The 14508-nt window shown below is 37.2% G+C and overlaps 5 protein-coding genes and 1 pseudogene across 6 annotated transcripts in view; all 6 read left to right on the top strand.

The window, feature by feature from the left end:
• The window catches only part of LOC144663750 (uncharacterized), a 41606-nt gene extending 34499 nt beyond the window's left edge, over positions 1-7107 (top strand). The window contains exon 4 of the mRNA XM_078524805.1: positions 7057-7107. The gene's annotated coding sequence lies outside the window, so the exon portion shown is untranslated. The remainder of the gene's footprint in view (positions 1-7056) is intronic.
• Positions 1-7140, top strand: part of LOC144663772 (uncharacterized) — a 31002-nt gene extending 23862 nt beyond the window's left edge. Inside the window, exon 3 of the mRNA XM_078524839.1 lies at positions 7078-7140. The gene's annotated coding sequence lies outside the window, so the exon portion shown is untranslated. The remainder of the gene's footprint in view (positions 1-7077) is intronic.
• LOC144663763 (uncharacterized) overlaps positions 1-14508 on the top strand; it is a 190850-nt gene that overhangs the window by 28623 nt on the left and 147719 nt on the right. The gene's annotated exons all lie outside the window — the stretch shown is intronic.
• The window catches only part of LOC144663749 (uncharacterized), a 125189-nt gene that overhangs the window by 101287 nt on the left and 9394 nt on the right, over positions 1-14508 (top strand). The window lies entirely within an intron of this gene.
• On the top strand, positions 146-13688 carry LOC144663752 (uncharacterized). 2 transcript variants are annotated; one of them, XM_078524808.1, is made up of 2 exons: positions 146-211; positions 12710-13688. In XM_078524808.1, exon 2 carries the CDS (start codon positions 12739-12741, stop codon positions 13534-13536), a length of 798 nt encoding a protein of 265 aa, XP_078380934.1. In that variant the 5' UTR covers positions 146-211; positions 12710-12738; the 3' UTR covers positions 13537-13688. The 2 variants fall into 2 exon arrangements, with proteins under 2 accessions (XP_078380934.1, XP_078380933.1); XM_078524807.1 differs by lacking the exon at positions 146-211 and adding an exon at positions 9353-9404.
• LOC144663281 (uncharacterized) lies at positions 6088-7068 on the top strand (annotated as a pseudogene).

Genomic DNA, 14508 nt, shown 5'->3' with positions numbered 1-14508 from the left:
ACAGTGCAGTTAAAAATCTCCTCAAGGGCAGACAATGAAAGAAGAATTTCTTTCCCTTGTTGACGCTCCCTACCCCGGCAAGGTAATCACGTGATCAGTTTGACTTGCAGTGGTTTCGTTTTAGTTCGATGTTGGTTGTTTCGTACGCGTGTTGATTTTGTTGATTTGTCTGCTATCGTCGCCTGCATTTTTACCCAAAGGACTTAATAAGGTACGTAATCAAACTCATAATACTTATAAATATTAATGATCACAGTGCACAAGAACCGTTTAAAGTTCAGTTTCGCTGTAATGTGCTGTGTTCCAAGATTTGCTGAGATTTGATAGTCGATCAACTCGCGTTTGTTTTATGCAACTGAGCCTTTTTAATCGGGCGGGGCCTGGACCCGATTCATAATCTGCACGGAATTTTTTTTTTTTTTTTTTGTCGGTAAATCGATCCAGACCCACGCGGCCCAGCCGGCTCTTCTGTCACGGTCACGCAAGATTTAATATTTAATAGCGATCAGCCGATCACTCGCGTTTAACATGAACACTCTGCTCTCTGAAATGTATAATTTTGTTTCATTCCATATTTTACAAGAAGAGAGGGCTGAATATAATCACATAGCGAAAACAAAGACCGCTTGGACATGTCCAAGCTATTTAAAACTACCACTACGTCAGACCCATGTCACGCGATCTTTCGCTTTTAGCTATAAATAATGATTCACCTATTTTCTGTTTGAATACTCTGCGCTCTGTTTGTGTGAAATATTTATTGTTGTGTTACTCAAGCGTTTGGCTCGGAGCGAGTACAAGCCGTACAATTTACCCGGAACGTGTTAAATATTGCACAACGACGACTTATTTTCTGGATATCCCAATTTTTGTTTTGAGTTTACGGTATTTTGAGAATCGAAACGTAAGTTGCAAGCTCAGCAAGAATGTGTCAAAGCACGGGATACACGTCATCGCGCCAGGGGAATTACCAAAAGCTTGTCGGAAGACGCTAAACGGAGAAACACAATGGGATGGCCTTAGTCTACTCTTTATTTTGGCGTGATTTGGCTTTCTTTTAAATGAACTGGTTTGGGTTTATTTTTTTGAACATTCGGAACAAAATAAATATTTGCATGCGTAAGCAGGCATTTTTCCGGCTAGGCATGTGGTTTTAAAAAGCAAAAGATGACGTGGTAAAGGAAATTCATGTCACGTTCACTCCGTGACTAACGCAAACACGACTTGTGTGTTTCGCAAGTGACTGCTTTTCTAAAGATTTTACTGTGCGGCGCCGTGCCTTTAAGCCAAAGCACTGAAAGAGGTCAGGTGGTCAAACATTACCCGCACGATTATAAACTGCTTGCAGTTCTTGTTTAATGTTATGACATGTAAGGTTATTTTTTGATTTACAAAATGCCTTTTTCTTCTATCAATATAAGGTGTGATTGTCATTTTCGTAGCAAACAATGTCTTCGACTTAATACTACCTCCCGCCATCTTGAAAATATTACGACTTGAAATATGGTGGGACTACGGGATTAAGGATAAGGATCGAACTTCTTCACGACTAGCATAAAGTAAGCTAGTACTAACTATTTCACCCAAGTTTCGCCATCTGTTGGAAGGGGACAACTGGGACATTGTAATCTTCTACTATTAGACTACTATCCGTTACTCAAGTTTCAATATATACACAATTGCCTCCATTTGATGCAAAAATATGGACAGTTATTTGTCTGCGGACATTATCTGTTCTGAGAAGCAAACAATTCTCCCGAGAACGTAGCTCAAGGAAAACTGTGACCTTTGAGGAACAGATAATGTCCAATGACCAATATTCGTGCATATTTTTGAAGCCAAATTGAGGCTATTGTTTTTATTATCCTTCAAATATTTTTTACATAAGGCCGCTTTGGCATTCAAAATGTTGTTGGTATGTTCAAAATGTTTAACTTCAATCACGCTTAAAACTGAATGTGCAAAAAACTGGTGAATATCACTTGGAGTTTTTAGTTGAGGTATATTGTGTCATGTGATGCTCTTTGCTGAAACAAAAATATTTGATGGAATATAATTAACCATTATTCCACAAGCGCGCATTGGATATGAGATGGTATAACACACGTTGGATATGAGATGCTATAACGATCTCATATCCAACAAACGTGAGTAGAATAATTGTTTTATTAAAAACGCCCTAAGAATTGCAATATTTGAGCTCCCCAGCTGTTTTAAGTTGATGCGTATCGGCTACCATGTTTGTGGTAAATGGTATATGAGCTCATATACCATTGGCTGCCAACCAATCAAAATGCAGGAATTGCAATATACCATCGCTAGTTTTTAATAATTGGTGATATGATATATGAGATTGGAGATGAAATGTTCAACATGACACAAGTGTGGGACAAAGGAAAAATCTGAGTCCGCGACAGGAATCAAACCCATGGCCTCCCAGATACCAGTTGGGCACATACATTTTTTAAAAAATTACTATCTTTATTCTTTACTACAAACTTGATTATTTTGACATTGCTGATCCTAGCAGTATGCAGGACGCGTGTCACATATCAACCTAGTAAGTGGCCCAGCTCACCACAAGTCTTTTGTAGCTCAGTTGGTTAGAGCACCCAACCGGTATCTGGGATTCCTGTCCTGAGGGGACTCAGACTTTTTCTTTGTCCCATGCTCGTGTCATGTTGAACATTTCATCTCCATTATTTATTACCAAGCTTAAAATTTACATGTACCATCTTTATTTTTTACTACATATATGAGATTATTTAAAAACTATTCATGGAGTGGAGGTGGCAAGTGGTGGAAATATACCAAGCCATTGAGCAGGGAGGTAAATACTGTATCCACCACTAGCCACTAACACTGAGGGAAATAGTTGTTTTAGTATATAATAAAACAGTGAGATAATTTTCCCAAAAGGATTACACAACGATTACAATTTTCATCGTGCGCGTAACTCAGAGGTGAATAGCCAAGGATATTCAATGTTTAAGTAGCTAAATAAATCTGCATGCACCAAAAATGCTATCCACTGTTCTAGTGTATACTAAATATATTAACCAACTAGAAGATGGTTTTCCTTGTTCTATTAGAAAATAATGCACCATTGAGATCTAGAAAAGCTGCTATTGGATGCCCGAGCTGTTATTTTCTTATACACTGTAGGGCATAGGAAAACCATCTTCTAGTTGGTTTAGAATATAGTATTAAGAAAATGTTCATTCAAGAGCACAAAACGTATGACAAATCTAACAACAGGACTGGCCACCACTTCACAAAGCAGTTACAAATGTCGTATTCTGAACACTGGTAATGTGAAAGTTCAGTTTTTTTTCTTTTTTTAGTGACATTTTCATTGATGAACAAAGATACCTCTTTAAATACTATATTCGTATTTCAAATTCGTAGTCCTCCTCTAACTATAAAGCTAGGCACACACTAAGGGACTAGTCGCAGGGAATAGTCGCAGGGACTTATCCCTTAGTATGTACACACTATAAAAATTGACCATTTTGCGGGACTATTGGTCCCTGCGACTAGTCCCAGAAATCAAACCAGTTTAATTCGTGGGACTAGTTGCCGGACCAAAAATGTAGTCCCTGCTACTAGAATTTTGATGCAAAACACTAGTACACACTAGGGGACTGGTCCCCGAAGCAAGTCCCTGCGACTAGTCCCCTAGTGTGTGCCAACCTTAAAGGGATCTGAATGGCTGACAAAGAGAACAAACCCAGTTAAATTTAAGCAATTAAATTTCAACTTCATAATTTCAGAATTTTTATGTGGTCATTTTGCTATAAGTTTTTCACATCTGACACTATTACTGGTCATTAAGTTTTGATTTAAATAAAAAAGTGAGCTGTCGGTCTTTAATTTATGGGGAGTGCACCTTAATTGTTTTGCTAAGTAAATTCCCAGTTGATCAAATGGTTGCAGACACCACTCCAAAGAAGAGCAATAAATTTCAGTGATTCGCTCTTCATATGTTGCATTCTTTGACACTGCCTCACTTCCATTTAAACATGTAAAATGTAATTGATGAAGCTGTGTTGTATAAAAGGTTCTTTAAACAACAAAACAAGAGACAGAGGTGAAGCTGTTGAATGAAATTTGACAAGCAATTCTCACATCCAGGGTAACAGGCTAATCTATAGTTTTCAGCCATGTTCTATCAAAGAAATAAAGCACACTAGAATTCTATTGCACATATACAGCGGGGCAATTGTAAAACAGCTCATCTGCAACCAAAATGGGGTTTTATTTCAACTTTTAAAGGTCAAATGAACCTAATTTTTTTTTCATTTTACAAGGTGAACCAGAAAACCGTGAACACTTTACGATATCTTGCATATGTAAATTTTTGCAGAAAATAAACGAATGATAGCTCAAACTGCAAGAAATATAAACAAATGAACAGAGATGGAGCCAGCAGGTTACTTTTCGTGAATAATTTGTCAACTATTTCCTCTATTTCCTTCTCCAAAGTATAATGAAAGTGTTCACGGTTTTTGTGTTGTCACTGTAAACCAAAGTGCTAATTAATATTCTGAAGTTTCAAAGTCATTGGACTTTGCATCCCAGAGATATTTCAAGTTAAAATATAAAATTTCCTACTTATGGCCTTTATAATCATAGAGCGCTGGGGATGTAGAAAATGGCCAAATTTTGATATCTTAAAATTCAGCCTAACACAATAAACATCACTACGAGGCTTTGAGGAATAAGACCCACAAACTCTACTCTCCTGTCCAGATCCTCGTATTGTGGTCTACTGTTTTAGGCTGAATTTTAATATAGGGACCATTCATTTTTTATGTGGTAGGGGGGCTGGTGGGATTTGATAGATGGTCACTGTTATAATTATATATTCAAGTGAAATTAAAATTTACCAAGGGTTGTGAAGAATATATCAGTCATTCAGTCATAATAATAGACAAATTTCATCCCCCCAAATGGCTGACATTGCCTCAACTGTTTATTGTGGATATTTTTGTTAGTATGGTTAGTATGGTTTGTAACCAAATAGTTGTTGGGTTGAGTTAATGGCGTTTGGTACATAACAAAGTAGGGGTTCTGGGGAAAATTCAAATTTTCAGAACCTCAGGAATGTTATTTTGGGCATTCTGGAAGATTTTTAACTATTACAGAAGCCCTCATTACAACACTTAAAAGTATAATTATTTTCAGTGACCCCCCCCCCCCTTACAGACCATATTTTTTTGAGCTGGCCTCCCCTTTAAAGCCATATTTTTTTTCATGCCCCCCTCCCTCAAATCCCACCAGCCCCCCCCCCTACCTCATAAAAAAATGAACAGTCTCCATATATATCAAAATTGGGCTTTTTCTATTGGAAGTAAGGAATTATGCACCGGTTAAAAACAGCTTAAAACTAGCTACAAAATTTGGTATGATCATTAGCACTATAGTTCGTTGATATAACTTGTTTAGCTTGCACAATAAGAATTTCAATTCACTGGTTTAATATGTTAATTAGCCTACAGACATGCATGTGCACACTCAGGCACTTTTAGTGTTAGGTTACAAAACAAAGAATTTCGAAATTTTGGTTCATTGACTTTTAATACAACAATGTCCCTGACAGTTTTTAAACGTCTTCCATCTAATTTCATGAATACACTTTCTGTCCCAAATAAATTGCTAAATTGAATATAGAACTCAATGACCTTTTTAAAACAAAATGACACAGTTTTGAAATTAATGCAAACAAAATTATGTAATGTACTTAGCTGTTTGGCAGCTTGGCTGCGAAAGTTAAAAGATAATAAATACAATGACCTCCGTTTGGTGCAAACATTAGCTAACAACCTGTTTTGAATAGTATTTAGGGCCAGGGGACATGTGAAGTCTGTTTTTCACAGTGACCTGTACTTCTGACCTGCACTTTGTACCAGCCAATGTTTTGTCCAAACAGCAAACAACTATGTTTCTTTGACTTCTAGTGTCATCCTTACAGTACAAATTATGTCCTCAAATAAATCCTTTTATGCTTTGAACTGCTACTCTGACTGACAGAATATTGCTTTCTTGTTTTGAAAAGGTTGCCAGGAGTCAAGAACAGGTGTGAATATGGCGAGAAGGAATAATAACAAGGCATTGAAATGCACTGTTTGTAAGAAATGTTTTAATTGCCAGTCTCAACTAACGATACATCTGAGGATTCACAGTGGGGAAAAACCATTTAAATGCACTCAATGCGCCAAGTGTTTTAACCATGCATCAAATTTAAAAAGACACCTCAAAACTCATGGTGATGAAAAAACCTACAAATGTACTCAGTGTGACAAAAGCTTTAAACAGAGGCAGGGTTTGAATCAACACCTAAAGATTCACAGTGGTGAAAAAGCCTACAAATGTACTCACTGTGAGAAGTTGTTTAAACAGTCAGCGGGATTGTATCAACACCTAAGGATTCACAGTGGTGAAAAAGCCTACAGATGTACACAGTGTGACAAATTCTTTAAACACTTACATCATTTGCATCGACACCTAAAGATTCACAGTGATGAAAGGCCCTACAAATGTACTCAATGTGGCAAAGGCTTTAAACAGTCACAAAGTTTGCATCAACACATTATGATTCACAGTGGTGAATAACCTCACAAATGCACTCACTGTGACAAGTGCTTCGGTCAGGCAGGAGATTTGCATCGTCATTTGAGAATTCACAGTGGTGAAAAACCATTCAAATGCACTCAATGTGACAAATGCTTTAATTTGTCAGGAAATTTAAAACGTCACGTAAGAACTCATAGTGGTGAGAAACCCTTTAAATGCACTCAATGTGACAACTGTTTCACTAACCGTTCAAATCTGTTATATCATAACAGATCATATCACAGTGATTTGCCCCACAAGTGCAGCCAATGCAGTAAAGGCTTCAAAGATGACAGTGGTTTAAAGAGACACAGATGCAAGAAGCTATCCTTGGAAGACAGGGAGAAATACACCTGTTGGATGTGCGGTGAATTTTGTCACAACGTTTGTGGAATACTGTATCATATGTACAAACATGGTATGCGAAAAGATATTAGTTAGTAACCAAGTGTAGTAACCAAGTTTATATTGAGGTAAAATGCAATAATATCTCAATGGGTTATGTATTGAATTCCGTTCTATAAAGGGGGTAGGGCAACTCTATTTTGCACGATTTGATGCGAATTTGAGTTTTAAATAATTGAAAAATAAACGTGTTAACTGATTACGTTCATAACTTGAAAGCGTTAGCAGAGTACCTTATTGTTGGCCGTTTTCGCGATTTTCGCAATTTCTAAAAAGCGCTCATTAAGGTGGCTCGATCGGATTTTTGAGTGACGATACCTTTCAACTTTGAGCAACTTGTATGTCACCGTAAACAATCCGACTAAAAATCGATCAGTACAGCTGTACTAAAGAAAGATGAAAGTTTCGAATGAGATAAGTTTCGTCGAAATCGGAGTAGCCATAGCAACATAATGACGTCACCACCCATTTTACACGAGACCGATTTTCTTCTAATAGAGGGATAATTTTGAAAAAAAGGCTACTAGATCTTGGACTTGACATAGTTTACCCAAGGTCTGCGAAATTTAGAGAATTTTTATGAGAGCGTTTTCGAGAAAATTTTGGATGAAGTTTTCAGGAGCTAAAATACAACAAAAACAAAGCAGTCTTAAAACATTATTGAGAAAACGTTCACAAGGCCCGATCAAGTAACATTTTGGCCTTAAGTGAATCTTGAACTATCCAAATTCAAAGAAAAGTGAGCACTCATTAAGGCAGGCTATTGTGTTTTGGGATGTTTAACAATGGTCTGACTTAATAAGTGCTCACTTTTCCTTTGAATTTGGACCGGAAGTCTGAAACTCTGGATCCGTGTATAGTGCATGTGTGTATGTTCTTTAGTAAATGAGAACTTTGTCATTTTTAGCCGGACAACATGGCTAGTGAGAATGAGAGTCGTTATTTAAATTTTTACATTGGCTGTAAATTACACAGGTGTTGAACTGAGTGGTTATTCAAAGAGATAATTTAAGTAACAAAAACACAGTGTTGAGAAACGGGTGTAATCATCCCTGTATTAATCAGTCACGTGACAAAAACCTGATCTTTCAGAAAGACCGAGGTTACTTGGGAGAGGAGACTGAACCTCCGACCATCGGAAAAATCCGGTTACGGTGAAAGCTATATTCCAGTCCCTGAAATCTCTCTTCCGCGCGCCCTAACCCCTATAAAGGGCGCGCTGAAGAGAGAGTTCATGGACTGGACTATAAACCATTGCACAGTGAATTCTCGGGGGAAACGTGTAGAGGAAGAAGACAGATTGTCTTGAAGTTAAAACTGAGGTTTTCCCTGCAGAATAGTTTAGAAAGTTCATTTTCAGTGCTGTCCCAGTTTGTTAGTCAATGTGACTAGGTTAGGGTCTCAAGCATTGATTAGAAATTCGTGGAAACAGAAATCCCAGAAAAATTTTAAAATGATCTTTTTATACATGTAATAATTATGTCTATTATTGAGCGAAGAAACAAAAATGGCACGAGCTTGGGAAAATGAAGATACAGCGATAGCTGATAAGAACGAGAAGGGAGTATATAAAAGACACCGCGAAACGACCGGATTCTCTCTTCCGCGCACCCTAACCCCATAAAGGGTGCGCTGAAGGGAGGATTCAGGAACTGGAGTATGAAGACCATTGCACGGTGAATTCTCGGGGGGAAATTTTTAGAGAAATAATACAGTTTGTCTTGAAGTTAAAACTGAAGTTTTTCCCATAGAATAGTTTAGAAAGTTCATTTTCAGTGCTGTCCCAGTTTGTTAGTCAATTTTAGGGCCTCAAGCTTCGAAGTGCGAGGAAGCGGAATCCCAGAATTTTTTTTTAAAGTGTACATTTTATACATATGATTGTTATTAAGCAAAGAACAAAAACGGCTCGAGCTTGAAAATGAATAGACAGCGGTAGCCGATAAGAACGAGAAAATAGTATATAAAAGACACCGTGACCCATTTCTATCCAAAACTGTTCACGAGACGAGACGTAAAAACCGCGCGAAAATCACGCAGAAGACGCGACACTTGCGAAACTCGCGGTAGACTGTTGCCCAGGAAAAGCTGCTTGGTCGATAACAATTAACGGATTGATTCAGTCCCATGTACATAATTGTAAAACGAAAGTACAGAGCAGTTAGAAAAACTCCTCCAGGGTAAGAATAGCAAGAAATAGAATGAAACATGTGAAAGGAGATTCTCTTTGCCTTGTTGACGCTCCCTACCCCGGCAAGGTAATCACGTGATCAGTTTGACTTGCAGTGGTTTCGTTTTGGTTCGATGTTGGTTGTTTCGTATGCGTGTTCATTTTGTTGATTTGTCCGCTATCGACGCCTGCATTTTTACCCAAAGGACTTAATAAGGTACGTAATCAAACTCATAATACTTATAAATATTGATGATCACAGTGCACAAGAACCGTTGAAAGTTCAGTTCGCTGTAATGTGCTGTGTTCCAAGATTTGCTGAGATTTGATAGTCGATCAACTCGGGTTTGTTTTATGCAGCTGAGCCTTTTATTCATGCCCACTTGATATGTTAGGTTATTAGTTGGTTTAGAATTTGCCTTTTTCTTCTGTAATTATTGCAGTGATTGTTCGTTTTGTAGTAAAAACTTTGAACCTCGATTTACTGCTTCCCGCCATTTTGTAAACAACTTAAAACATCGCGGGACTACGGGATTGAGGATATGGATCAAAATTCCTCACGAGTATAGTGAGCTAATACTTACCTAAAGGTTTAAATCTCTTATCAGAGAAGTGCTGGGACATTAAATCTTCTGGAATTTGTTATTTGAGTGCAAATATTTCATGTAGATTACATGTAGTGTCTCAGCGGAGATACTACATGTATTTAGTATAATTTCCAGAGGTGAATTCAATTCTGATTGGTTGAGAAGCTCGGTTCATGACGCATTATTCACCGTGCTAGGTGGTGACTACAGAATCTCAAGGATTGGCTACTAAGCCATGCCATGTTTGCCACCCAGGCCGGTGAACATTGCGGCATTTGCTGAATGAAAATTTCTCTCATTTATTGTCAAAGCAGCTCAAGAATTTAAAAAGGTTCCCAATTTGCATAAAATGGGTCAACGACCTTTTTCCCACTTTTTCTTCTGCCAGTAGTATTTTTGTGCCTTTTTAAAATGTCTTGCCTCTCTTTTGGTATTATTGTTGGTTTAAAAAAAAAGCAACCAAAGAACAAAATGATGAGAAAACATCATGTGTGACATTTGACGGTTGCCGAAATAAACTCTGCCCAAATTCCAACATGCCTGTCACGTGAAGCCATACAGCAATCCAATCAACATTCAAGTTTTGAATTTAGTTGCCATTTGAACATTCAATTTTTCAATTCAAGAATAGAATATTGAATCAAAGAATGAAATCAAATTTCTTTTATCTAATTCATTAATTCACCCTTGTTTGGAACAATTAAGCTGTTTTGACTGTAAAAGAAATCACTCCAAGTCCTCGATATTTAAAACATTGGGAATTTTGCAAATTAACTACCAAGGCTTTTGAACCAAAAATATTTTCAAGAGATGGTTTTCAAGGCATTAGAATTCATTGTAAGCATGGTGGTTTTGGAGATCGCACGCAGCCATAAACTCAGTCAGATCGCCTGGCAAAACATTATTTAGTTCTCTTCTCACCAGAGCTAGTAATTTTTAGAGGATTCACACAATTACTCATAACTCACCAACAATTAAACAAAGGTAACAGATATCTATCTTTTTTATTGATTGTATTGTTCCGTTTTATTGCTAAAACTTGAGTGTCAATTATGATTTCAATGGATGAGTTAAACTGGTCTACACGTATGCAAGCGAGCACTTGTGTTAAATGTTTGTTGTTTTTGTGTTTTCTATTGTTATTTTGCAGTTCTTGATGTTCACCTCTGAAAATTATACTCAAACAATTATTTGCCTCAGGCTCAGTGATTATTCAACAATAATCACTGAGCCTGAGGCAAATAATTGTTAAATGTACTCTAATTGGTCAAAATTATATGGACCAATTGTACCGGGAAATACTTGGTTTCCAATATGGTGGTATATCTGATGGTTGAAAGAGGTGCTTATGGGTTGTTATGCAAACTTACTGATGGTAGACCACAAAACTAAAATGAATCTTCTGCTCACCACAGTGGGACTTGTGGAAAACCTAAACTGTAGAAAGGAAAATAAGCTTAATGCCAAGAAACCCAATAAACTGTTCTTGCTTTCATAAGGTTGGCTGGTACATGTACCAAATAGATTTAGCAAAGCTTCTTGGTTATTTTCTTTGCCCTTATTTGTAATTTACTATAAAAATTAGCGGACTAGTAGCATTGTAAATGTTTTTTTTTTTAAAAAAAATAAGCCACAATGTTTCAAACTCATCTTGAGTTCATTATCAAGTAGGTAAAAGATTTAAGTTTAAATGCAAATAGAAGTGATAGAGTATGTTAGAATAATAAAAAGTGTTTCGTGGTCATTAGCGTTCAAAGTGTCAGTGCGTGCTGCATTTAATTAGTTAAATACTTTTGCACGTATTGAGTCTGACTGCGTGTTTAGTGCTGGTCTTCTATCACGAATTAAAAGCATTTTTTTAACTAAACAATCCAGTTTTCCTTGGCATTTCTTTAATACGGAAAACATCTTTGTCAGGTCAGGACTTGTGACATCATGGATTTCTTTAATGTGCAAGCCAATAACCGGGGCTTTATGCTCCTCTATGCGTTGATGTAGATGTCGTGTGGTATAACCAACATAATCAGCGTCACACTGATCACACTTTGTAAACCTGAATTTACCGACCATAGATGGAAAAAATATGTCTTGAGCCTGTGAATAAATGAAAACAACAACACCTGGTCAATGGCAAACTTCAAAAAAATGTGACCTTGATGAGTAAAACACCTGAGCCCACAATATGGTCATGTGACACTGGTCAGTTCTGGGCCACTGGGGAGCTCTGCTAAAAGTTCTTATGGTTTTGTATAAAGTCAGGTATAAAGTTAAAAAGTTTTGGCAGTGCAAAAAAACCCTCCATGACTTTGGGCCATACCTAGTGGTATTGGCCTTCGGCAATTTTTTAAAACTGCCAAAGGCCATACTTCCATATCTGTTGTGTGAGGAGAGCAGCTGTTTATTAATCAATGTTTATGATTTAGTTGAAGCCAAATTTTTATTTAAATACCACAGTGTGTCCCTTTTCTCTCATTTCAAGCAATAAGATTACACAAATGACCCATATTAGCACAGTAAGGGCACATATTAAACAGTGGCGGTTCTTCAAAACATGCAGGGTTGAAGACGGCCTTGCTTACCGGTATATGCTTTTATTAACGCTGATGTTTTTGTGGCCTGTACAAAACATGGGGCACAATTCAGTTCCTACTAATGTACAACTGGCTAAATAAAGTCTCCTAGCCCTAAACATTACCTAAAAAACTGTTTCAAATAGTATTTATGGCCAGGGAACATGTCTAGTCTGTTTTTCACAATGACCTGTGTACGTGTTCTGCACTTTTTGCCAGCCAATGTTTTGTCCAAACAGCAAACAGCCATGTTTCTTTGACTTCTAGTATAATCCTTACAATACAAGTGATGTCCTCAAATAAATCCTTTTATACGTTGAACTGCTACTTTAACTTACAGAATATTGCTTTCTTGTTTTGCAAAGGTTGTGAGGGGTCAAGAACGCATGTGAATATGGCGAGTAGGAATAAAGACAAGACATTCAAATGCACTGTTTGTGAGAAATGTTTTAATCAGCAGTCACATTTAAAGAATCATCAGATGATTCACAGTGGTGAAAAACCGTTTAAATGCACTCAATGTGACAAGTGTTTTAATCGGGCAGGAAGTTTAAAAAGCCACCTCAAAATTCACAGTGACGAGAGACCCTACAAATGTACTCAGTGTGGCAAATGCTTTAAACACTCCGTGGTTTTGCATCGACACCTTAAACTCCACAGTAGTGAAAAAACCTACAAATGTACTGTGTGTGGCAGATGCTTTAAACAGTCACAAGGTTTGCGTCAACACCTGAAGATTCACAGTGGTGAAAGGCCGCACAAATGTACTCTGTGTGGGAAGTGCTTCAGTCAGTCAGGGAATTTGCATCGTCATTTAAGAATTCACAATGGCGAGAAGCCCTTTAAATGTACTCAATGCAAGAAATGCTTTAGTCAGCCAGGACATTTGCATTGTCACCTGAAAATTCACAGTGGTGAAAAACCCTTTAAATGCACTCAATGTGACAAATGTTTCACTCGCAAGGAAGGTCTGTCACATCATAACAGATCATATCATAGTGATTTGCCCCACAAGTGCAGCCACTGCAGTAAAGGCTTCAAAGATGACAGTGGTTTAAAGAGACACAGATGCAAGAAGATATCCTTGAAAGACAGGGAGAAATACACCTGTTGGATGTGTGGTGAATTTTGTCACAACGTTTGTGGAATACTGTACCACATGTACAAACATGGTATGCGAAAAGATGATTAGTAAGGTGCCACTAATTGTGGTGAGCAAGGTTCATATGAGTTTAAAATGCAATAATGTCTCAATGAGTTATTTGTTGAATTCTGTTATGTAACTGTTCCATACAGGGGATACGACAACCATATTTTGTGCGATTTTGATAAAAATTGGACTTTGAAATACCGTAGTTTGAAAGAAACGAAATTGCTACATGTAACTGATATCGTTTATCACTTGGAAGCGGTTAAAGTGTGCCTTATTGTTACTTTTTTTGCAACTGATGCTATTCAAAAAATCCAGAAATTAAAGGCCCACGGGAAAAAACTATAGCGAAAATGAATGACGCGAAATTCAATACCCTGCTATAAAACCCATTTAATAACCTAACGTCAGTTTACATGGTTATCCGTGTTCAGGCTTTCTTTTTCCGAATCATACAACTGTGTAGTTTAACGTTGAGTTTTGTAGAAAACGAGCATGTCTACCTATTAACGCAGGAGCCCACTTAATAGTAGAGAATGGCGAGAGACACTAAGTAAAGGCAGTCTGTTCTCGTTAAGTGATACAAAGTTGTTTGTGCAGTTGTGTTAGATTGTTGAGTTAGATTTTTTTATCTAAAATCTTTTTGGAGTAGATGCCAAGTCAGGTTAAGGACATCATTCCAATTATATATATATCACCACATGTCAGACTTCCTGTTTACATTTGTATATAAATATGACTTCTTGTATCCATTCATTGTATCAGTGTCTTTCAACGAGTTTTTATCTCGCAGCTTAGATCTCTCTGTAAAGTTGTAAGTTTTTGAGTGCATGGTTTTGAATTTCTTTTATTTTTTATACATGAATCACTTTAACGTAGTACAGCTGTTGTAATGTTAGAAAATAATACAAAAATCGTTTTGTTACTGTTGCTAAATAAATAAATCTACTAATATAAATTACTGAGAACTGTGGCTCTTTCAGGTGTTTCAGGAAACGAGGGAACATGGACATT

This window comes from Oculina patagonica, chromosome 8 (genome assembly GCF_052425735.1).
Source record: "Oculina patagonica isolate OP01 chromosome 8, crgOcupat, whole genome shotgun sequence".
NCBI classification, from domain to species: domain Eukaryota; kingdom Metazoa; phylum Cnidaria; class Anthozoa; order Scleractinia; family Oculinidae; genus Oculina; species Oculina patagonica.
Note: the sequence above shows the minus strand (reverse complement) of the source record. Positions and strands in the feature narration are given on the sequence as shown.

Bases quoted from the DNA above. Each gene is read 5' to 3' on its own strand.
- LOC144663752 (XM_078524808.1), top strand. From the start codon at position 12,739: ATGGCGAGTAGGAATAAAGACAAGACATTCAAATGCACTGTTTGTGAG.